Source organism: Talpa occidentalis, unplaced genomic scaffold, assembly GCF_014898055.3.
Source record: "Talpa occidentalis isolate TD23 unplaced genomic scaffold, MPIMG_talOcc4v2.1 talOcc4.3, whole genome shotgun sequence".
NCBI lineage: Eukaryota > Metazoa > Chordata > Mammalia > Eulipotyphla > Talpidae > Talpa > Talpa occidentalis.
This window is the reverse complement of record NW_023603184.1, coordinates 15665028-15690749: the sequence shown is the minus strand read 5'-3', so window position 1 is coordinate 15690749 and position 25722 is coordinate 15665028. Positions and strand designations below refer to the sequence as shown.

At 44.3% G+C, this 25722-nt stretch overlaps 2 protein-coding genes across 2 annotated transcripts in view; one reads left to right on the top strand and one right to left on the bottom strand.

The window, feature by feature from the left end:
- The window catches only part of ELP4 (elongator acetyltransferase complex subunit 4), a 182041-nt gene extending 178962 nt beyond the window's left edge, over positions 1 to 3079 (top strand). The window contains exon 10 of the mRNA XM_037521955.2: positions 2685 to 3079. Within this exon, the coding sequence (XP_037377852.1) occupies positions 2685 to 2816 (132 nt within the window). The 3' untranslated portion in view covers positions 2817 to 3079. The remainder of the gene's footprint in view (positions 1 to 2684) is intronic.
- A 6075-nt stretch (positions 3080 to 9154) lies between these two features.
- Positions 9155 to 23535, bottom strand: PAX6 (paired box 6). Its single transcript, XM_054699436.1, is given in 11 exon segments — positions 9155 to 9313; positions 9969 to 10119; positions 12898 to 13013; positions 13114 to 13264; positions 13439 to 13521; positions 13971 to 14129; positions 19907 to 20072; positions 20822 to 21037; positions 21885 to 22078; positions 22623 to 22683; positions 23398 to 23535. Coding segments are annotated over 11 exon segments (1521 nt in total). The 3' UTR covers positions 9155 to 9227.
- Positions 23536 to 25722: the final 2187 nt, after the last annotated feature.

Sequence of the window (25722 nt, the reverse complement as noted above, 5' to 3'; positions counted from 1 at the left end):
CACACCTGGCAAACCTGGAACCTGATCTCTCCTTCTTCCTCGCTGCTTCACATTGCACTGACATGATGCACAGGGGGAGGCTCGGAAAGAAGAAAACAAAACCCACTGCTTGAGAATTTCCGCTGCTTAGTCAAGTAACAGTCAACAAAAGCTGGCAAACTTGCCCATAGACCCACATATTTCCAACAGCCATCCTTAGGCTTTCTCAAAGGACACGAGTACACAACTAGCTTTTTCAATGTGGGTATTTGGTTAGAAGTATTTAATCATATCACCCAAAATTTTTGTGCTCAGACCTTACACACACAAGGTATTTGACTTTTTTTCAAAGCCATTCAACCTAAAAGATTTCCATGCACGTCACATGTCACCTTTAGCTACTTGTGCCATGAAGGGCTTTCGGCCAACTGGCTCGAGTTCCTTGCCTAGAGAAGCAGAGGAAGAGAGAAATTTTTAGCAAATAGCTCCTGAAATCAACTGGATTATGCTGGTGCTGAACAAACTAAGCAGTTTCCTCATTTACACCATTAGAGAAGCATGGCCCTTCAACCAAACGATTCTCAGTTCTATCATTGAGCAAATCACCATCTCGACATGGGGGAATCCAGTTCACTATTTACCACCTAGCCCATCTCTATGGAGCTTTTTCATTTGCCCTCCCCCTACCATGATTTCTGTATTGTCTCTGCTTTTCTTGTTGACATAACTTGGAGTCACTCTGAGGGTTACCTATGTGCTTGCCTCATTCAGGTTACGGGATTGCAAGAAAACACAAGGTAACAGGGAGTATGGAAGTTCCGAAGCTCATGTGTCCTTCCAGAATGCCATGCTTCAAAGGAATTCTATTTGTTGATGACATTGACTTCCCCAAAGCCAAGTCACCATCCCACATCACCTTTGTGAGGTCCCAGTCAACCATACACATACACACACTTTTTCATGGTGAACTTTTAAGTTTCAAATAATCTTCAGATTATGCTTGTGTCCAAGCCATTTTCCCTTCACCCATTAGCACTAACTACAAGACCTTAAGGAAACATTAGAGCTCAGACATATAATTAATGGTCTCTCTCCTTCCTGTTTCCTCACATGAACACCGACAGAATTAACACTACTAAGACATTCATTGCTTTCATTTCTGCCTGAAGTCCTTTCTGGAACAAACTCTGATATGAAGATATTGTTGGAACAAAGAACCAAGTGTGTCTTTATTTGAGCTTTTTCTATCATTCAAGAAATAGACATTTAATTACTTAAATTGTGACATTCTGGATGCTCAGGCTACCAGCAAATAATGCTGCATGAATGCTACTCTGGATACCACAGCCCTTTACGACCATTCTGACACTTGTCACTGATCATATATCTGTGTAGTAGTGTCTTTCATCCTAGATATATTTGATTTAAAAACAAACATTGGCAAATTGAAATCGAGGAGTGCTTTCAGAAATTATTTTTCATGTTTTAATATATTTTAATCCTCTGCTCACAGTTTGTGTTTACATGACAATAAATAAGCCTTTTATCAGGAAAGAAACCAGGTGAAACATGTGCTTTTAGATCACAATATTTTGACCAAAAAAAATGATTCAACCCTTTTTCAATATTTTTTTTTTCATATTGAAGGGACTTTTCCAAGTGAAGGGTTTCAAATAGGTGATCTCCAGGTCAGTTCACCCCTAAAAGGCTTTGGTTAGTAATCAAAGGACAGGCCCGTGGTACCTTACTTTTTAGCCTCCCATACCCCCTCTACCTCACACAACAGATGCATTGCTTTGAATTTTGATTTTGATGAAACAAATCATGTGGGCTGGGACCAATGAGAATTAAAGGAATTTGGTAGAAACCCTTTTGAAACTGAAAATGTTCTTTTGAAATATGACTATTTCTCCCTAATTACAGAACTGCAGTAGTTATGGCACGTTACTGGATCTGTTTAAATCAGTCTGTATTTGAAGAGAAGCAACTAGGATTGGGGGCGGGGATGGGGGAAGATGTTCAAAGCTACATTATATTTGTGAAAGTATGTCCAGCATCTTTCCTAGAAACAAACTTACCAAGGCCTGTGACAGCTGTTATCCTGACTTCTCTGATCATATGGAAAAAACTGACCCTTTCATTGGCATCGTGTTTTAATTACGTCAGTATTTCTATAAAAAAAAATATAAGTTCTTAGTGAATCATAGCCTTGAAATAGAATCATTGGGTCAACTTCATAGACAAAGGGAAACAAGCATTTGTGGGAATACATAATTGCTGGAAAGCTACATTTGAATGAAAAATAGCATTTGGAGCCCTAGCAAAAACAAAACAAAGCCAAAAATCAACTCTGCCATTATTTATGTGCTATTTTTTTCAATTATGCTTTTATTTGTGCCTTTACATGTTTTCATTATACCTAAATAAGAAAAATATTAATACATTTATTTTGAATTCTGGAAATCTTCCACTAAGGTTCCTGGTCCAGTTTCTACAATGACTATAATTTGTAAAATCTAGTAGGAATAAGATGTGATTATATTAGGCTTCAGTCTGAAGAATTGTTTTAGCAGGAATTTTATATGCAAGACTAAATGATGATCAACAGAGCATAATATTGTATTCCGAAGTGTGCTAGTGAAAGCCAAATTAATTCTTTTTTTTTTTTTCTTCTTCTTTCCTTCTCCTGAAATCTTCTGCCATAGCGACTGCATTTGCCTCCAGACTTGTCAGACACAGTGAGCCGCTCAAGCAAACAGGATCTGGCAGAATCCACCAAGCTGCTGGGCCCAGGCTGTGGCACGATGGCCGGAGGCAAGAAGCACCTGGACTTCTAGCGATTCCTCCTTAGTTGTTGCTTGCAGAATTATATGACACTCTAATTATGATTGCTAATAGCTTATGTAAATATTTTTCTTAACGATTTGACCCTCCAATCTTTGAAAAACACAGGATTGCAAAATGAAGCCACTGTTCATTTTTTTAACCAACTTTTTATACAGAAATAATACAGTAGAAATGCTTTCATTTTAAAATTTGTGTTATGCTGTTTCTAAAGAAAACAGATCATTTTATTTTGAAATAAAAGCAAATGTCAAAAGTTCAAGATGCCTTACAGTGGTCACTAGTGTTACATGTATTGAGGGATTTAGTTTGAGGTAAAGTGCATGGTACAACAGATAGCATATAAAACATGAAATTCAAAATTGTATATAGGAAACATACTTTCTCTTTATTTCTGAAAAAGTCACTTGCCTCAAAAATGCTAAGGTTTTTTAAATGAAAAATCCACTTCCCTAAAATATGAAGACTGTAATAGATTTGCACTTATACATCCTGTTATTAAATTGATGAAGTAATATTTTGAGATGAAGACTTCATTGGAGATAATTAGTATACCACAGTCATTAATAAATATAAAGAACTTGACTGATAGAGAAAGCATAGAAAAGCAGTTGATGGTCTTCTGCTTAGTAATGCTAAACAATTAAAGTCAGCACTATGAAATTATGTCAACAGACATAATTTGGGATTGAAATTCAAACTGACAGCTACCTTAATGCTAGAATACTGGCAGGAAAACATGTATTGAGAGTTGATGAGAGATATGTACAGAACACAGGTCTGAAGCAAAGTGGAAAGCTAAAGCTAACTCAGATTCCCATTGCATGAAATAGCCCTTCATTAATTACGAACATGATTAAATATGTACATTTCTAACCAAATTAACATGTCTTTTAGGGTATATAGAATTGGTTCTCATATAAAATACTAGGTTTTTGAATCATAATTTCATATTCTCAAAGCTTTTGACAAATGGTAGACCAAAAAAGCAAAAGTTAAAAGGGAACTTGCACATGTTTCAATAGAAACTGAATTTTTAAAAAGCTATTTAACATCCATTAGGAGAAACTAAGTTCCCCAAATGCATTTTCAAATATGTTGGAAGATTTTTGAAGCAGTTATAGCTAGCATTTTAAGCAGTTTGCTTTCAACATACCACAAATTATACTTTATTTGTTCTTGACAACATTGTAGAAAACAAAGACTAGGTTTTTAAAACTGTCTAACCAATATGATGAATGTCAGTCACTTAAAAAAAAAACCCACTGTAGCATAAACACATACTGTATACAGCTTTTATTCAGAATTAGAATAATTGAATCAATGACAGTGATTTGCCAGGATGTCAAATCTCTCCATCATATCCTGTCACTACCAGTTTATTTTTTGTGATCAAAATCAAAAAGACAACTATTTTGTCACCTGCTATTTCATTAGTACTAAAAATCAAGTTTTTTCTTCTATTTTTTTAGATTGTCTGGTTTATTTTTTTTCACTTCTTTTAATTCTAAAGATACAAATTTTCCCACTTTCTTTTTAAAATAAAGTTTCAGAATTGATCTGTCAGTTAAAATTAAAGGGCTTTTATATTAACCAAAGGTGCTTTTAAAATTTAAAGCAACTTCAAAAAATCAATTTAGTTCATAGATAATAAATAACGTGCAGATACTCCACAAAAGCTTTGCTATGTCCTTTGAAAGCATTCTGAACAGTCTGAATAAATTCAAGTGAATATTTTAGTCAGGTTATTATTTTAATAACTCTAACCTTTTTTTACTATGTTGTGATTTCATTTCACTTTCCACAAACACACAACAGAACAATTACATAGCATTTGACTCTGAAAAGGAAATGTAAGGTCATCAGATATGTAAATTGCTTGTCAAAAATACTTAATAGGTCATTGATTTACTATCCTGGCTATCATGTCTATAAAATGAACAGCCAATTACTAGTTAATATATGCTCTGCAAATAAGTAAATACTATAAAAATTGAATGTGCATATTTGAACTCTTACTTTAAATATGAACGAAACTTTTCAAACTCAATAAAAGTGCATATTGAACACTAACAGTACCGGGCTTCCCAAAAATCAATCTAAGTGCTTTGTTATTCTGATTCATTAGGCAGGCCTTGTAAAAATTAGCTGCTAGAGAGGAATGTATATTTTTGTTTTCCTCTAATAAAAACCCACTCTAAAAATGTGTTTTCCTTCCTCTGCAAACATTATGCATTATCCATATGCTAATAAGTTACCACATAAAAATATGGTTTTCAATAATACTACTGTAGATATACACACCATTTTGACATATTATGAAATATACCCTCTATTAAAAGATTTGTTCAATTATCAACTTGTCTCAAAGATATAAATACTTAGGAACAATGCCAAACATAGCATTTGAAATGTCCTCATATCTTTTAAATGTTTCTAAAACTTTAAAACCCTATATGGAATTCATTTCTTACGCTAGATTTGCCATTCTTTAACATGAGATAAATATTTTGACTACTGCAGTCTGCTCAGGTGCTAGGGTTCTAAGACCTTCTGAATTTCTTTTTAGTAGCCACCAGACAATTTCCACTTTTTCACTTTTCCATTTTTCTTTATCTCCACCTCCAGGATCTGCAAATAACAACACTAAACAAAATAAAACTACTTCAAAAGGAAGCAACACTCTGCAGTCAATTCCCTGTCTATCTTTTAATTTTAAAGACTCAGACACACAGGCATACAAAAGGGAAGGGAGGGCTATTCATTTGCTTAAACCCATTGTGAATGTCATCTCTGAAACATTTGGTTACTGCTTTCCAAAGATAGTCACCATCAATACCATCAAATTTAGGCAACACTACCCCTAAGTACTTACACTTTGAACTTTAAATTTGAACAGTTAAGTCATTCAGGACAGAGGCAAAAACAGATGTGGTTTATTCTTGAGAAACAGAAAAGGAAAGAATGTGTTTGGCCTTTGTGAGCCAAACATTGTAAAGAGAAAGAAAGTCTTTTTTTTTTTAATCTTGTTAACATCCAGGCCCGTCACAAAAAGAAATAAACAGAATACAGACGCCATCCTAAGATGACAAATATTCACAGAACAGAGCTGACTTTTAAAAATACTGTGTAAAAATACTGTGTAAATAAATCTTAAGAAACCTAGTTATGATTTTTTAAAAAGTAGGAAGAAATGACTGGTAAGCCAGTTGCTTACCATTTAAGCATTAGAAGGCACAACTTTGAGGGGAAAATATTCTAGAAATTTATTGTAATAGAAAGCATTTTTCACTTAGTAATTTAAATGTCTCCTAAACATTCAGTTCTAGTTCTGTCACCTGGTCTCCTAAGTCAGTCAAATTTGGAGAGACATCCTAGGTTGTTAGTCTTGTGATTGTACTGAGGATACCACCAATGGATGGTCACCATCCTGGATATCCCTGCTCACCAACTCGGCATCCCTGCAGAGTTCCCATTGATAAATATATAAATATACCTATCAGTAAATAAATAAACAAAAAATAATTTCAACAATGAGTAAAAGGCCACCTCCTAGGCACTGCTTCCACAGAGTGCCAGCCAGGCTGTCCCCTGGAGAGTTCCTAGAGCAGCATTCAAGAGACAGCTCATCTCCCTGGGGTGAAGGCAGAAGGCAAGGCAGCCATCCATTCGGCTTGACCAGAGGGCTTTTGCAGCTGAGCAGTTGCTTCTTCAGACTAAACCAGGCTGCGCCAGTGCACCCTGGCAATCCTGACCCTCAGAGAACATGTATCTGCACCATGTGTGCTCAGACAGACCCCACGCACTCCCCTCCTCCCAACCCCAGCTCCTGCACCCAAAGGGCCATATCCAGTTGTCTACAGTTGATGTTCTCTATGCAACAGAACCATGGGCCAGGACTGGAGGCCTGACCCTGGCCCAAATCTTAGCCAGGAAGAAGTAAGCCAGCCAGCAGCTGCAGCACACACTCACACATAGCCCTTCTCTCGCAGTTCCCTAGGTACATGTCCCGCAGGGTATGTAAGCTGCAAAATGTCAGGAGGTAGAAATATCTGCAGGAGTAACTGTACCAACAATGCCTATGTGTGCACACTCCACTGTGGAAGTGTGAGCAGGTGCAGTGCAGGCTGGCATTGAATAAAATGATATGCACACATATCAAAACTGCAATCCAGCAAGGAAGGTGTCTCTAAAAGTGCAGTGACTGATGGAGTAAAATTATTAATATATAGCATGCCAGAGAGGTGAATCACAATTTTCCATTCACAAGTAACTCCTTAAGTAGAAAATAGTAGGGACTGAATTGGGTTATATTTCAAAGCCAATTAATTTCTATATTTCTGATCATTTGCCTTCGGGGATTCCAAACAAAACAAATAAAAGAGCAGAGTACAATTCAGTGGAATTGTGTCTTTGTCCCCAGAGATTTCTGCCCGTGCAAGCATTTTATCTGGACCGCCAGAACACCCAGCCTTTGATGGAACTTTGCAGAAGAAAACTTATCTATATTGACTTATATGTTGCACAGAACAGACAGAAATAAAAGTGTCAGACAGGTCTTTTTCACCCAACAAAGGCTTATTTTTTTCTATCCTTTGCTTGGGCTCAAGCACTCCTGCCCTGCGTGCCGCCACTTTAAACATGATCAGATCTGTGCTTCATTGCAAATAACAACTGACCAACAATGGGCCCTGCTTCATAGATCTGGGAATGTTTGGCTTAAGCTGCCAATGACTGAAGGCCTTTAACTCCCACTGGCCAGTCACAGTCCGCTTTGTTGTTGTCTGTTGATGTGTCTGTGCTCATTATTCCTTGACATGCAACATCCCCCTCCACCCTCCAACCATCCACAACCGCACAGAAAGCGAGATTCAAATGGGAACAGCTGTAGTGGTTCAATGGGAAATGATGCCTCTTGTGCAAAGGGGAGGGAGACAGAAAAGGGAGAGGGCCTATTTGAGAAAGGCAACAGCTTTCAGTGAGTCTTGTCTAAGAAATCTACTTTTGAATATACTTCAGTGAAATCGCTGTTGAAACAGGCTGACAATGGAAATCTGCCCACATTGAAAATGCCAGCCCTAATTCGAAAGACAATTCCTAGTTAATAGCTTGCTGCATTTTTAAATTATTTCTAGACTTTGAGCCTTTGACTTAAAACCGCTAAGTGGGAAATGTTACCATTTTGTATATGAGTTGTAAGTATAAATGGGACAGAGCTACACAGAGCTTTAGGTGGAATTTTTCTCTAACATATTTCTGATTTGTGTTATCCATAAGAATTGTTTCTTTAAGGAGCAACCGAATTGAAAATAGAAAATGTACGAAAGTCACCATTGGTTTAGAATGTTCATCTAACGTGGAAACAAAATTTGTAACACCACACTATAAGGTTAAAAAGAAAATAGTATAATAAAGGAAATACAAAGGCTTTGGCATGGTTTTTACAATCAACAATGGTTAATTTTGATATGTAGTTGTGAACAACTTCAAAACACTTAAGTTTAAAACTCTTGCAAGCACTTTTAATTGATTAGGAATGAATTCTAGATGCACAAAAATGATTGGACTGTGAACAGTAATACAACTATATCTAAGAACAATTATCTTTTGCTGGCCAAAGAAGAAATGTAGGATTGCATGAAAATGTGTATAAAACATCTATAGAGTATTCTTGTCAAATATAAATGAAATTAACTTTATTATAGAAATCATTCTGAGGATTTCTAGGGAAGACAAATACTTACATTTTGACATAAAACAAATTGGATTATATCGAAGACACACTCTACCTTTTAGCTATCAACTTTTTTCTTCCTTGAATTTATATCTTACCCTTTTTTGCACATAAACTTCATCTGTTAACAACCTTTGGAAAACCAACAGATATTTCTTACACAAATCTAGTGCATGTGTTCCAGGTTTAATAATATGCAAAGGAATGATACAAACTTGGAACATCAGTCCATAAACTATGAACAGATGGGTAGAAGTATTCGATATATCTTGATAAAACTCTTAAATTCGTGGCAAAACTTGTTGATCATGGTTTCCTTTTTTTAAAAAACAATTTCATGACCAACACAGTTCAAAGATCCATCCAGTCTACTGTTGTTCTGTTTTTTTCTTCATTATAACATACAAATGCCCATTTACAAATAATACACCAAAATGAATAAAAGTTTGGATACCAAAATGAAGATTTGTTCCAACTGATATCGTGCCTTCTGTATAACAAAGGTCCTCATTTCAAGTCCGTTCCCCAGTGGTACAATACAGGACACAATTGCAGAACTGAAGTGCTTCTAACAGCCATTTTTTCTTTCCTTCCTGCATGCCCAACTGCTGTGTCCACATAGTCACTGACTGAATTAACACAATATATTCTTTCTTTCTTTTTATTGTTTTTACTGTAATCTTGGCCAATATTGAGACATATCAGGTTCACTTCCAGGAACTTGAACTGGAACTGACACACCAGGGGAAATGAGTCCTAGAAGTGGATGAAAGAAATAGCCATGTAGACATTTCCTTAGAGAGACAGGCATGGAGTATGAATTAAGAGGTTAAAAAAATCTCAAATACTTTCTATCTGTATTTATAAAGAGTGGCACCAAAAAAGCACCTTCAGAAGCCAAATAACATGTTTACTTCATATATCTTGAATCCCTAGCCAAAAGAATGGGGGGGGGGAACTAACTCCATTTATTTGTATGTTTGTAACTTTAACAATAGAACTCTCTGGAAAACCAACGTGGCCTTCATTTGCAATGAAAGGCATAGAAGAGCAAGGAAGGTAGGTGGTCTTCCAAGAAGCAGCCCCCATGAGCTCGCTGCCCCCACCCCCCAGGGTGGCACTGTGGCTAATAACTTTTCCTCCAAAAACTTACAATCCAGGCCTTGACTTCTTTGGCTAAATTTAGGAAAATCAACCTTGGGGTTTGTTCCTATGGTGTCAACTAGCTAACTAGCTTGATTGAATTTTCCTTTTCGATCAGTTGTCATGAGAGAAGCAAGCAACTAAGGTTTAAACACCATCACACAAGGCCAGAAGGTTATTTTAGGTCAATTTTGAGTGAAGGGACACCACCTGGCCAGAGAAGCAATAAAGGCCACCTGTGTGCAGCCTGGGGAGAGCAGCAGCTCACCTGTGGAAGTGGTGCCCGAGGTGCCCATCGGTTGACTGTTCATGTGTGTCTGCATATGTGGGGGGGTGTAGGTATCATAACTCCGCCCGTTGACCGAAGGGCTGGTGGGCAGCATGCAGGAGTACGAGGAGGTCTGGCTGGGGACTGGGGGCTGAGAGGAAAGAGGCAAACCTGTGGTTACTGAGAAGCACATCACACAACAGCACCCCCAGGCTCCCTTCCCCATCCCCAGAAACATTGCCAGCAAGTTTGATCATTTTAAGATGCATTCATGTAAAAAGTGTTACAATCTAAGCCTGGGCTTCTCACCAGTCCTTCCATTGGCCACTGCGAGAGTAAAGCTGCCTATGCACCAGACTTCCGAAGTGCTATCAGTTCGGATAATTGTCCCGCTAGACAGTGGGCGCTATCTACAAAATTAATAGGATTTTTTCATCTTGGACCCCTGCAAGCATCTTTGGGAAACCTATAGCATGAGAACTTCCATTAAAACACACCTTTTCTGCAAATCCAATCCGTTTAGGGATCCAGTGACTCCCAAATCCTGTATCTAGAGCTTTGGGACAGAGAAAAGTGGAAGAAGCTCTCTGTAAGGTTTGGTTCAGGAATTCTGGGAGTCTTTCATGGTTGAATTCATGGGATTAAAGATTTTTTTGAAAAGGCACGTTAGTAATGATCTCAGGTTAAAGTGCTCCAAAGTGTCAGTAAATAACCAGCCCCGCCCTGAGAATTAGCTATGAGTTCCTACCCAAAAATAGTCACATTGTTTTTCTCTGAGTGTTTGGGGTGATGGTGTTGAAGAGAAAACCCTTTCTCCAACTAAGTAAGAAATACACCTAACTAGAACAAAACCTCTCATGAGCTCTCACAGGGTTAGGCGGGATTAGCAAATTGGGGATGAATTAATAGAAACATAATATCAGGAACAAGAGAGATGATAAAAAATACTCTGCCCCACAACTGCTGAAGTGTTTGGCATTCCAAGATCCACAATCTAGGTTGAATGATACATTAGAGAAAGGTCATAGGGCATCCCTCCTTTGTAAAATGGCTGAGGATTTTGGTCAAGAGGATGAATTGATAAACAGACCAGCCCCCCCAACACCAAAAATCAAACAGGAGTCTTCTCTGAAACTAGAATGATCCATAATTTTTATTTTCTCTATGTTTTATGAACATATGTATTTTTTTAATTATGTAAGCGGTATAACTTTTGGGTCACTATTTGAAATAAGTTGTCTTCACAGCAGTCTATGTGTGGAAACAGCCCATTTGCTTCTCATTGTTTTCTCTTATATACATGATTTTCACAGAGACCTAAATGTTGCTGCAATTTACAAAATTGTGCAAGACATTTAGTGGCCTTATTAAAGTGAGGATGACAGCTAATATAAGGTTCAAAGAAGCAAGCAGGCCTTCAGGGTTCTGCCAGCATTTCAGCTTGCATTTGTTTCTAATTCCTAAAATCATTTCTTTTAGGCCACCTGACTTCTGAAAATTTCCAAGGCAGTTCTACCCATACCAACTAATAGGCTGTTAATCCATTAATTTACATTAATTGCACTATAGCTAATAATGTTCAGATGCAATAAAAATAAATATATGAATAATTCCTCTGAAGTTGGTTATCGAGTTGCTCCCTGTTAGTCTGAAAACTGTGAAACATTTATTTTGCTGTTATTTGGATTAAAAATGCAACAAAAGATGCTCAGTGGAGAATAAACAATCTGTGTAGCCCCAGAACTGCTTCCAGCAGGGGCTCATGCTGGCCAATCTCACACCATCCGGGCATCTCTAATTGTTAAACAAACAGAAGTCCTGGGAAAGCCTTTGCAGAAGACACACTAAAAGACCAATTTTTTCCCACCAAAAATCCATCTAGCTCCAAAGTTCTAGTGCACCCCATCTGCCTTACACAGCTTCCATCCTAAAGGGAATTTAGTATAGAGCCTAGCACATGTGGAAACTGACAAATATTTGGGGGAAAAGTTGAGAGTACAGGCAGGTTATACCAATTGAAGAGCATCAACCTTTCCAGACAACTAAGAGTATCACAAACTCATCACATAATTCATGGCAAAGACACACTAAATTTCTAGGTAATACCCGCTTGTCCTTTTATTTTATTACAAGATGTAGAAAGAAAATTATTTTCCTCTCTACTAAGCATATTCAATCATGTAAATATGAATTCCGTTTGCAATCTTTTTACTCCCTCATTAGTTTGTCACATATGTCCTAAATAATGTCCAAAGTGCATGCTCATTTATTAATATGGAGACATTAACATAAGCCCAATTTCAATGTAACTAACCCCTTACTATCTCCAGCACTGGGTACAAGTTTCACTGATACCGGGGCCTACCTGGTGGCACATGGGATTAAGTCACAGCCACTGCAGCACAGCACGATTTTCATCCCCAGCCAAGGGAGCTACCCACATGGCACAGCAGACCTCTCCTGTCTCGCCCGCTGCTCCCCTCAGCAGTGTATTTCAGTCAGTCTGCCTGTTCTGTTCCCCACTCTGTCTCTGGTGAATCCTCTCACCCTCCTGCACCTCTGCCTGTACCCCAGCTCTTGTATGCATAAATAAACAAATCTTAAATAAATAAATAAAAAAGTATCACTGGTACCTAAAACATGCCCCATTCCCATCCAACGCTATCAAGTGAACACTCCCTACGAGCAGACGGCAGACAGCACTTGGCTTAATGTCAGGCTTTTATTTTCTTTAAAGAGCATGAGGCAAATCAATCAATCAACTAAAAGGTGGAATTGACGATTTTCATCTCAGGCTTGACTGGCCAAGCCAATCACTGCAGGGAGAACAACTCTGAGGGGGCATGCAGGGTGCATGGGGTATGCCGGCCCGACCCCTCCTCACTCTTCCTGGGCCTCCGCCACGCAGGCAGTGGCCAGGCTCACTTACTTGCATAGGCAGGTTGTTCGCCATGGTGAAGCTGGGCATGGGCGGCAGCGCACTGTATGAGTTTGTGAGGGCTGTGTCTGTTCGGCCCAGCATGGAGCCAGAGGTGAAGGAGGAAACTGCAGGGGGAGAGACAGGACAGAGGGTCATGGCGAGAATCAGAGATGCCAGGAAAAGAGGTTTCAACACATTTTTAGCAGCATTATTATTTCAAATTACCAGGCGTGGTGGGTTGTGGGATTGGTTGGTAGACACTGGTACTGAAACTACTGCTGATAGGAATATGACTAGGTGTGTTGCTGGCCTGTCGTCTCTGATTCCTTAATTTTTCTTCTCTTCTCCATTTGGCCCTTCGATTAGAAAACCATACCTGGAAATCAGACAGAGAGGTTAGTTCGGTGCCTACTACCAGCTCAACCCCACCCCTGGCACATCACGCCCCTCCCCCACCACCTGAGAAAGGTGTTTTCTCAGTAACACCTTTGTTTCCAGAAAAGGCAACTGGTATGAAGTGCAAAGCATGAAACCACACGGCCCCTGGTACCTGTATTCTTGCTTCAGGTAGATCTATTTTGGCAGCTAGTCTTTCCCGGGCAAACACATCTGGATAATGGGTTCTCTCAAACTCTGAAAGAGTAAGTTGAGTTTTCTAGTGTATCAGAACTGCACAAAATGGGTCTACCGAGCCCTAGGTCAAGCTGGTCTCACCTTCTCACTCCCACCACCTCCCTTTAAAATGTCACTACTATTAACATGGACTGAACTTGAAAGAACTATCCCACCAGAACGAAGTTAAATTTTCTTTGACGTGGCATTCAAGGACCTTTCTGTGGCCTGGATTAGCCAAATCATCATTTTTTTCTTATGAGAAGTCAGACTTTTAGTCTTCGAGTTACTGGTACATGAAAAGAAAAAACACAGAGAGACTGAAAAGATGCCCAGAAAAAAATAAAAGAAGGAAAAAGAAACCTTTTCAGTCCTCTATGCAAAGGGCCTTAGCTAAATTTAGCTCTTTGTACTGAAGATGTGGCATTTCCTTTGATTTACTGCTTCTCTACTTTGAAAAACTCCATCACCTTTCTCCAGGGCCTCAATTTGCTCTTGGGTAAAGGATGTTCTATTTCTTTGCAGCTTCCGCTTCAACTGAAGCCGCATTTGGGCCTCATCGGAATCTTCTCCATTGGAACTGATAGAGTTGGTATTCTCTCCACCCCCTTCCTGTTGCTGGCAGCCATCTGGAACCAAAAGAAAGGACAATAAGAGAAATTTGGAATAACTCAGAGCCTCCAAAAGGGGCCTGTAAGAGCCATAAACTCCAAGAACAGTATAGTCCCACAGTCTCACTACAACATTCCCAAAGTAACTAAGTGTTGACCTCCTTTGAATAAAAGACATTAATGACATCCCTTCTCTGGGCACCATTTTCTCTGTTTTCATCAAGAGACCATACCATACAAACACTATGTGGCATTCCTTTGAGTGAAAAAACAAACACCAAAGTTTCCAATTAGAATGATTCTTTATAACTAACCTTGACTCCCTAAATGTCTCACCCAGTTCCCGTTCCTTCAAGAATCTATTTACCTTTGGCTATGTTGGGAAAATAGAAGAGTGATGTTCAAAATTTCAGCTGATCTATAATCAGTAATTCCTATCTAATCAATTAGATGTTGATAGGTTTGTAGAAAATGCTATTAAGAAACCAAACCAAGCTTGTAATTTTTTAAAAAAAATATTTATCTAGTTTTTATTTGAATTCTGCACAGTCAATTTCATTTTAAAGGTTGTGAATTTAGAAGTGCTCGCATTGTTCTGCAGTTTTATTCAACTATTGTATGAGTGCGCTTTGCCTTGACACCTATTACGAGCACAGCTGTAATTATATCATCACCAAGAACAGGCTATAATTGCTGAAAATGGAATTTTATATTTAGATAAAAGGACTGTCCATTCTTTGTAATGTGTTGCACCAGAGAAAAGTAAGATTTCTTTTAAATTTTTAACGTGTAATTTTAAAAAAGAAATAGTAGAGAGTTCACTAACTAGCTAAATATGCTATGCTGCAGCTGAATCCTTGGCATATCATTTAAGTGGTACATTTTTAATTAGGGCATTTCCACCACTTTTAATGTAATTTCTATCATTAAACAGGGGAAAGTTTTATTGTTTTCCTTTGCTGCTTGGAGGGCAAGATGTGCACTTGGGCTAGCTGTCTCTCACCTCGCCTGCCTGTAAGTCCGCAGCCCTCTGAGGGGAAGGACTCTGCCCTAACTGAGCCTCCAGGACCACGTAGGCTGGGTCCTGGTCCAGAGGCCCCCAAGGGATACCAACAGGGGCTGCCCTCCCCCAGTGGGGGGGAGGGGCCTCTAGGGATGCCTTGGTGGGAATCGACTTGGCCAGGAATATCATTTATAACCAGGAGACAATAGGCAGTGCCTTCAAAGAGTTCAGGGAATTGTGACAGGATCTAGTGGGATCTTTTCAGGAACTTTGAAATGTTTTAAAACCCCAACTTTCTCCCCCATTTAAACAGGCGGATTCATCGGCACTGGCCACCATATGGGCCCTTGGAGATCTATTGAGATGACCACCAACACTTGAATAGCGAGGGGCTGCTTTTCAGCGCTGCACAATGCCCTGCGAGTAAGGGAAACTATTAAACTCCTGGGGCAGGAGCGTTGGCAAACTTTCGTGGGCAGAATTTTGAGGCCACAATGAGCGCGGACAACAAAAGGATTCTCTTGAGGCGTGCAGCGGGCCACATTGTGTTACAAGAAGCCCAGTCAACAGACTTTTCAGTGAAGTGTGTTAACCCCTCTGCTCTGCTATCATTAATCACTGTCCGAAGAGCGGTGTCTCAATGCTATTTAGGGCGCTGGGCTGGGGGGACCAAGAAGGGGGGGTAGAGGGTGGATGGGGGGCCAGAGCAGGGGTGGGGGGAGGCAGAGAGGGCAGATGGGGACAGAGGAGACAAGAAGGTGGGGAGAGGGATCTGCAGAGAGGAGGGAGACCTAAGGAGGGAGAGAGGCAGGGAAGGAGGTTGGGGGTGGGTGGGGAGTTGAGAAAAGTGGAGGTGGAGAAAGGTGGGGGAAGAAAAGAGGGTTTTGAAGAAATAGAGATCAGAAAGGTATAAGAACAGTAAGTGCTGAGAGGGAAAAGAAACAAGAGGCGGAAGGAGGGTCCGGGGGAGAGGAAAAGGATACTGGGGAAGATTAGTAAACAGGCCGGGGCTCTACATGGGTTATCTTTCCATATGGCAGAAAAGGTTGGGCGATGGCACAGGGGGGCTGTGGGACTGAGGGAAGACGCTCAGTTCATGTGCACACACACAAGAAGCGGATAATTTACTGCCCCAAGTTTCCCAAAGTGTTCTTGGAGGAAAGAAATGAAGAGTCTCCCCTAGTCCATGTTCGGCAAATGAGAAAGGCTTTAGAAATGGCCCTGGATGGTCAGCTAGACGGCCAGTGGGTAACTGTTTGGGGAAAAAATACAAACACAACCTGGGATCATTCCACCATCCTCCGTACAGTTCGGGACTGCGCTGAGGAGAACACAGTCCCATCTCCAGGGTGGCCACTCATGCCCCTGCCTTCCAGGAGACCCCAGTCCAGTCCTTTTTCTGGCACATTCGATGTTGCCAATTAAACAAAGCTGCCTGGGTCTCCCTCCGAAGACCCCTGCAGATAGTATTCTCTGCTCTCATGCGCTGCTCTGACATTTCCCTAATTTTAAAACAGATTTGTGAGCTCTCCCTCGCCCCCACCCCCACTGCTGCCTCTCCCCCTCCCCCCACACAGAGCCGCTCTGCTGACTTCAGAACTGACATTCAGAGTGGCGAGAAGTCAACTGAGCTGAGAGCCCATCGATTTTAAACCTCTTTGGGGGGAAGAAAAAGTGGAATTAGAAGCTGGTAAGGATTGCACCTTGTGGCTGTAGGATTGCACCTCCATCTCTGAGTGAGTGTGCATCCTTGAAAATTAGTTTGCTGCTTACAAAGTAAGTAACAAGTGTTTGCAGGCAGGCGGTGACAGAGCGGTCACTTAGATTGGGGGGGCCCCCTCTTTTTCTTTACTGAGTTTACCTACCACTCTTAAACTCTTAACAAAATAAAACTAGAAGTTGCATCTCCAATTCCCCCCATGATAACCCTAAGTGGCAGACAATTAAGATATCTGCTTTAAAAGGCGCCCCCTCGGAGCGAGCAAAGAAGGGGCCTTCAATGAGCCCCGTCCACCTTCCAGCCTAATCCGTGAGGAGGCCAGTGAAAGCGCCTCCCATTATCCCAGCCCCAGGACCATCTGACGCTGGGGATAGGATTTGTTTCCTGGAAGAAGAAGAGAAGAAAAAAAAAAAAAAAAGACTCTGGGAAATAAAATCATTCCTTAGTTTCTTAGTGTCTTAATCAGTGAGGCGGAAAACAAGCAAGAAAAGATAGCAACCCGGTTGCGGCACCTTTTCAGCTCTGGAGCGCGGATCAAAACATTGTAGCATCTGTTGAAAAAGAGACTGACTAAATCCTATAGAGGGCCTGGGTATTATGGGGGGTGGGGGTAGGGGGAGGAGATAAGAAAAGTGTCTCCGTGATCCCTAAAATCAGCAAATCGCTGGAGAATTGGGGCTGGATAGAGTTGTCTCTTGTTGTCAGCCCACGTCGTCAGGATTTTATTCCCCACCGCATGGCATCCATCAGATGGAAACCATATTTGTCTCCCTCTGAGACCTAACCTCGCCTTATGCTTTCGAGTAATGGACTCTTTAAAACTTTAAAAAAAAAAAAAAAAAAAAAAAAAAAAGGCTTCCCGGGCAGAGAAAGGGACCACAAGGGAGGGGGCCCGAGGTTGGGGCGGTGCAGCCAGAGCTCCCCATCAGCGACCTGCGCCCCAGGACTCCACGCCGCGCTGGCTCCACGTGTCCCCCCTACACAGTGTGGCCAGCGGTCAGTGCCCCCGGGACCAAGCACAGGGGTGGGGGTGTTTGTTTGCTTGGGGGGGAGGGGAGATTGGCAACTAGTGAGCCAGAATTCTCCAGCAATTCGGCACTTAGAAGTTAAACGCTCCTGAGCTAGCGCCACCTCCCGCCCTAACCACCAGCACCGGGTCCTGCAGCTCAGCTCCCGCTGGCACCCTCGCCTCCCCTGCGCGCTCCCAGGACGCAGAGCTGCCCTGATCCGGCATCACCTCGAGTGGAAGCGGTGGGGACAGTCAAGCTGTACGCAGGTGGCACCGGGAGGCTGAAGGAGGGCGTCCCTGCTCTAGGCCCCAAGCTAACTCGAGCCCTCCAGCTGAGGGGTCCCAGTTGTGACGGGTGTGGGTTCAGTCCTCCCGACCCCCAGCCACTGTGCCCTGCACACTCCCCAAGACTTCTGGACCCCAGACTGCCAGAGTCTGCGGTAGGGACCATTTTAGAAAGAGGGGGGACACTGGAGATAGGGTGCTAGGGGATGCAATTTCGGGTGTTGCTTGGGTGTGTCCAGGTGCACGTGCGGGAACCCTGGAGTTTTAAAGGTCTGGTCAGGGCGTGGTGGTCTTCAGCCAAGGTGGTGTGGGCCTGGGCCTGCGACCCAGCGGAGACAGAGCTGTACCTGGCCCCCTCCACCCTCTCCGGGAGGTCACGGGTCGGGGACCCCGCGGGCTGGCGGGCGGACAGGGTCGCCCAGGGGAGCTGGGCTGGGCTGGCGCTCAGGAGGCCTCGGCGGCTGTGCTGGGAAACACTGAGCAAGCACTTCGCGCCCTATCTTCCCAGTGTCCGTCCTATATTGTTTTCTGCTCTTAAAACTGACATGTCTAATTGGCAATTGGTGCCGAATCGTGTCCAGAGGTCTCTTGTGGAACATTTCTACAGCTGTCTCCTTCAACTAGACGCTTATTCATGTCGCCTTAATGAGAAACAAAATGTTCTCTAATGAGCAATTACAGAGCGACAGGATTGTTCCCATAACAAATTCTTGCGAGTGACAGAAGCATCCTTTGTACCAGATATTTCGCATACTGTTACCGATTTTCCCTTCTCTAGCCGGCTCGGTGAAGGCTCCGGGCAGGCCGAACGGTCCGGCGGAGCGCACGCCGCGCGCAGCAGCCTAGTCTGCACTGCATCCCCGCGCGCCACCCCCGGCCCGAGCCCCCTGGCTTCGCCATGCTCCGGGGAGTGACACGCCACGTCCCATTATCCTGCATATTATCTCCTTGTCACGAGGACAACAAATACCGATTAATCTTCGGAGCAAACTGTTTCCTATTCTTGACCAAGCTACCTCGGGGTAAGTAGGGGAGCAGAGAGCAACCGACCCCACCCTACCCCCATCTCGCCTGTCCCTGCAGACGTTCTCCCAGATCCTGGGACTGTCCAGATTCCCTCTGTCCTCCTGGCCCCGGAGCCACTCCAGGTACCACAGAGCTCAGTTCACAGTACACTCACCCCACCCTTCTACCTACATGCCACCCACAGAGTGGCCGAGGGGACAGGCCGGGGTATGGTTGGCATAGTTTTAGTTGGTCGACCACCACTTTCAATGCCCCTTCCTGGATTCACCCTGCATGTCGCTGCTCACCCTCTCATATTCACGCTACTCATAGTCACATAATTTGTCAATTACAGCAAAAAGCAAAATGATACAATTATGTTTACCTCACAGTCTGTCAGTGTGATAACTTGTCACACTTGTACAGGGAGGGGGCTCCCTGTGCATTTTAAATGGCAAATGTGAACAGGGCACCACGCAGCTAGCTAGCTCTTCCAGATTCACACTCCTGGCCATAAGACACACGTACATGCACACACACCAGCCACATACAGATGACTCCTGACATCACCTTCACATTTCCAGGCCAACCAGATAGTTCCACCAACACCACCTACATACAGTGCAAGTCATTATGTCCCCAGTCTTTAAACAGTGTCCCCACTTCATTTTCCAAGCACAGAAACCAGGAGAGGGAGAAGCTTAAGGGTGAGGAGGCTGGGCAAAAAGCTGCTTATATGGAGAGTTTTAAGGATAGTATGACTGGGTTTGTACCTTGTGTAGGTTGCCCTGGCACTGAAGTTCCCGGATACCAACCAGGGCGGGTGCCCCAGCTTCCGGTCTGCCCGTTCAACATCCTTAGTTTATCATACATGCCGTCTGCGCCCATCTGTTGCTTTTCGCTAGCCAGGTTGCGAAGAACTCTGTTTATTGATGACACCTGTAAATCAAACCAAAATAAACCAAATGGCAGCCTCTCCCGAAGACATGGTCACCCTGTCTTAAGTCCCCATCTCAGTACACCCACCCCCATAAAAAATGACCCTTAATATATTATAGAGCTTCCAGCCATCCTGAGACAGTGGATAAAAATTTTGGACACATCATAAAAGGAATGACAGCCATCACTCTGGCCACAGAAGCTGAACTGGGCAGAGAATTGGGAGACTGGGGGAGGGTATCCTTTGCCATTGCTCAGTATCTCTGGTGACCTAACTCATGGGGCTGCTTTGTTTTGTTAAAGATTTCCCCCAAAAAAAGAGTTTGACTTGGTGTGAGGCTTTCTTTCACTTTGTTTTACATGAGGGCAAAAAATAAAAAAAAATAAAAATGGACGGTTGACACCCAAAGGAGGATTCAGGCAGGTCGATTGGGCGAAGGTTAGAATCTGTTTTCATTTTCCTTCTTGATTCAAGTGCCTTTCTCGGGTGCCTCCACCCTCTACTTTGCAGCATGCAAGTGAGGAAAACAGCTCTCCACACTTGACTCCCATGTCCAGGAGAGCAGAATAAGGTTACTTTGCTCCTCTCAATAACCCCAGGTATAAGGGACAAAAAAATGGAGCAGTAGAAGATAAAAATGGGGAGACTCTGGGAGGGAAGAGAGCGGGAGAAGGTAAAGAGAGAGATGGTGAAGAGGAAAGAGCATGGAGCTTAGGGCAGGGAGGGAGGTGGTCCCCAGTGAACTTACACTTGGTATGTTATCGTTGGTACAGACCCCCTCGGACAGTAATCTGTCTCGGATTTCCCAAGCAAAGATGGACGGGCACTCCCGTTTATACTGGGCTATTTTGCTTACAACTTCTGGAGTCGCTACTCTTGGTTTACTACCACCGATTGCCCTGGGTCTGATGGAGCCAGTCTCGTAATACCTGCCCAGAATTTTACTCACACATCCGTTGGACACCTGCATAGGGGAAGTGGACAGAAAACCACATTATTAATAATTTCAAGACAAAAATAAAATTGTTTAAGTATGCATTAAACAATGACAAGCTTACGTTTTGATTGTCCAGCACTTGGACTTTTGCATCTGCATGGGTCTATAACACAAAAATATACCTTCAATGGTACGAGAACTTACTGTAGAGCGCTTTTTTCTTAAAAATTACATCTGCAGCCCTAAAAACTACAAAGAGGATGATACTTTCAAACAGTTGGAACTAAAAAAACTAATTTAAAAGTTTTTTTAAAAAAACTTTCTTAAATGCTGCCTGAAGATGCATCAAAACAAAGTCAGACTCTCTTTTTTTTGTGTGCTGACCTTGCTTAAAAGGTGATGTTTACATGAGCAAGTGGAGGGGAACAAAACTGAACTTTTCCTTATTTTTCTTTTAAAAATAGGCCAAATTGAGTGTGAGTTAGGGAAAGAGAAAAATAGCATGTGTCGTTTTAAATCAATATATATTTGCACAAACACGAAGAATGCAAACCAGTCTCGCAAAATCTGAGGGAAGCACGGGATAAAGGAGGAGGGGGTGGAAATTTGTCAGTGGGTAGGACGCCCCTTATTGTAGTTCATAAACGGTTACGCAATAAATGGTTTTTAACCCAATGAAATTAGAAAGGTGTATTTTAAAAATTCACACACATACATTTTTCTTCTTAAGCGGATGAATCTTATGGGACTGGCCCAGGTTGAAAGAGACAGAGAAGGATATGGAAGGAAAGGGGAGAGCAGAGGCAGGAGACTGGGGTGGGGACTGGAATGGGGGGGGGCTAAGGGTGGGGGATCCATAATTAACAGCGTTTACAGTGAGAAATGAAGGGAGGGCACTGAGAGCAGAGGGTCAAGGGGGCGGCGCCGGGAGGATCACCTGCAGAATTCGGGAAATGTCGCACGGCCGGGCCCCGCTGTGAGCTAGCTCTACGATCTTCTGCCGGGTGGAGTCCGGCAGTGGCCGCCCGTTGACAAAGACACCACCGAGCTGATTCACTCCGCTGTGACCTGAGGAAAGGGAGAGTAGAGCAGAGCACAGAAGAAAAGAGCAGAGCAGAGCAGAGCAAGGAGGAAAAAGAGTAAAGAGAAGAGTGTAGAGAAGACAACCACATTGCATCCTCAGTTCCCTGACAATCCATGCCATCCTTGGCTATCCAGCCCCTGCTGTTGATTCAAAACAAAACAAAACAAAACAAAAAAACCCCACAGCAACAGCACCACCCGGCCATGCAGGGCATCAGGCAGCCCAGCCCCAAAATTGGCCATGCTCCTGCCCCCAGGACTGCAGAAGCACCGTACAGACGCATGCTGACGAGGAAGAACACACACCTCGCTGCCACCGTCACCCCAGCAGTGCCCCAAGTCTATTGCTCCCCCCCCCACCATTAACACACCATCTAGCCTCTGAACCAACAAGGTACAAACAATCCATTCTAAAAATGTCCTCCCCCCAAGACCCCCGCTGAGTGTCGTGATAAAACCAAGGTTCTGCAGAGCCACACTGGATCTCCAAGGTCTCTGCATTGTTGGAACTACTGATAGCAAATCCTACAGCTCTTCAGTGCTCTATTGGACACTAGAGTCCAGAAATGTTCGCTCTCGTACTCCAAACTCTGGCAAAGGCACCATACAAACACTGGAGTATGAAAAGGGGAAAAAAACGTAGAAGAGAAGAAAGCAGAGTAGAGAAGAACCGAGAACCGGAACAGCAAATCTGTGGCTAGTGCACCCCAACCTGGGTTTCAGCGCCTCCTTTTCAGGCATGAGGGTCTGAGCTCCCACCCAATTCCAACCACAAAGTGGTCCCATTGCCTAGGCGACCGAGCGCTGGAAGTCGTTCACAGCCACCACCGCTTGCTTTCCTTCTGCTGCTGAACTTGGCCTTCCCACAACCAGGGACCGATATTAGCAAAAATCAGAAAGAGAAAAGAATAGGAAAAGAACACAACGGTGTCCCCCATCCCTCCTTGATCCAGTTACCTCCCCACCTCACCCTATTGTCTGATCTCTTAGAGAATTCAGAGAGGGAGTTAGCCCCTCTCTGGAGCCCCCTCCCCAGAACCCACAGGATCACAAATAAAGCCAACTGCCAATTTCTACTTTCTTAAAAATCTCCAACCTGCAGCCCAGACTCTAGAGAGCAGCCCTTCCAGGAGAAGACGTGGCTCTCTGCTCAGCTCTCCTCTCTCTCTTCTCCTTGGAGCTTCCTGATAAATTGACTCCAGGAGCCTGAGCTTCTTAGCAATAAATAAGCTCCAAATATAGAAGAGGGGGGAAAATATGATGAGCCTCTCTGACATTTGTCTTTAAAATAAAACTAGCTGCACGTCAAGTTTGAGCTTAATTTCTGGAAATAGGCGGAAGTCGCTCCGGATCATGCATGGAAGGCTAATTGAAAAGATCAGTCGGGGCGCTTGTGGCAGCCTTGTCACTTTGTGACAGTGCTCCGCTCCGGGAAATTGCATCGTCACGACAAACGGGACCATGATAAAACGACCCTTTCCGTCCCTATTTGTAGATCACTCAGACGAGATGGAACTGCGCTCTTTTCCCCTTCGAGGGGAGCCGCGTTTGCAGGGCAGCCGGAGGCTCAAGACTAAGGGAGGGGGTGCTTTGCAAGGGAGGGGTGGGGTGGGGGGCCGGGGCCTCAACTCGATGAGAACTGACAAGCGTTGGGGGGGGGATCTGGGCTCCAGTGGGACCCAGCGAGAGCGAGGACGTCTCGGGGACACCACGTCTCCAAAGACCGAGGCCTAGCTTGCGCTTCCCGTCTCTCCTAAATTCCCTTCATGGCCTCCCTTTGCCTAGCAAAACCCATCTACTGCCCAGCGACAAAGCCTTCCCCCTTGGGCAAAGGGAACTGACCCGGAAAGAAAAAGAATGTTCCATGGAGAGAGGGAGAAAGACTCTCCAAACTTCACGCATCGGCTGCGCCATTCCCAACCTCCAGGTGCCAGGGCGCACGAACCCGCCTGGTCCTGGGCCTCCCTCTTTCTCCACCCTCCCCATGGCAAAAAAAATAACGTGCCTGCCACCTCCGCGGCGACCGCCGGGTGCTCACCCAGGAGACGCCAGGGCCAAGTCGCCTCTGCCAGCATCGAAATGGCAGCGAGACAGAGCAACTTTAAGTTCCCCCTCAGAGGTTAAGCCTCAATCATTGTGTCCCTTCCCCAGGGACGCTGGCGCTCTTGCCCAGTGGCGATGATTATGCGCCTAGAATTCGACCGCGAAGCATCTAATAGGAAAACATATGGTGTCAATTTGGAAGCTCTGCGTCTCGCACACACCCGGGAGCGAGCGGCACAAAGCCCTGAGGCCGGCCCGCGACCCCGCGCCCCTCTGGGCCAGCCAGCCAGGCCGCAGTGGCAAATGCTCAGCGCACCGTGCTCCGGCCCGGCCCACCCGAGGGTCTGCGGCTGAGGAGCCCGTGCTTCCAGGGAGGAACCCAGGCGCGGGCAGGGGTGGGCAGAGTCTTCACTTAGCCAAAACAGTGCCCCTGGGGCCAAGCGCAGGGACCTGGCAGGTTCTGCACAAGTAACCCGCGTTAAAGCTCGGCACCTCTGCGCTGTTCCTAAGCTTCGGGTGCACCAGTCAGCCAGAGCTTCCAAGACAGATAAAGCAGGATACTGGAGACCCTTCCAAATGGAATTCTGCAAAGGAAGGCCTGTGGATGACATAGGCCTGTTCACACTCCACCAGCACGGAGCCCTTCAACCGTGTGCAGACTCCGCACCTCACGCCCAGCCTAGTTTCATTGCACTTCCAGGCTGTCAGGCCCTGCCTCCAGACTGGCCCCACCACATACCAGCACCCAAGGACTGAACGGGAAGGTTGGCTGGGTGTCCATGGGGGCTGAGCAGACGGGAGGTGGCAGGCACAGGAGCCCCAGAATCAAAGGCACTGGCGGGCCTGGAAGGACCAGGACCCAAGCAACTGCAGCAGTCAAGGCAAGGCTTCTCGGGCTCTTTTGCTAGACACCCCCCCCCCACACACACACACTCTCTTCCCACACCAGTAAACCCTGCTCCCCCACCCCGCTGCAGGTCTGGGTGTCCCACTCCCTTCCCATAAAGGGGGGTGGAGAGGGGAGGAGCTGCCCTGAGAGTGACTGGGGGAGGGGAGGCACCCCCCCCAACCACTACCCTTAGATTTTCAGACTAGGCTAAGCCCAAAGGGGCCTCCTTCCCCTCCCTCAACTAGAAGAGGCCTTTGCCCCGCCCTGTTCAGCCCAGCCCCTCTCTCTGGGGTCAGAGCCCGGGCAGGGGCGGGGAGGGGGTGTGAGTTACAGGATTTGGGGGGGAAGGGATGGGGTTTCTCTACTGCAGCCTGGCCAACTCAAGAGGGCTGTTTTGAAGGGACCCTTTTCTTCCAGGAGCAAAAACAGCAGAGCAAACGCCCTCCCCTCTCGGATTGCTGGGTGAGGAGGAGGGCGCCATTCCCTCACAGAGCAGCCCGGCCAGCACCGCAGCTGCTCTACCCTGACCCACCAGCCAGTCCCCAGCCCTGAGACCCAGACTGACCAGAGGCACTTACTGTTCTGCATACTGGCACTGGGGGGCCGCGGGATCCCACGGGGCTCGAATATGGGATTCTGTTAGCAAAAATATAGGCGTTAATGCCAGGTCATGGAGCCAGGTAGGCCTAGTTCATGG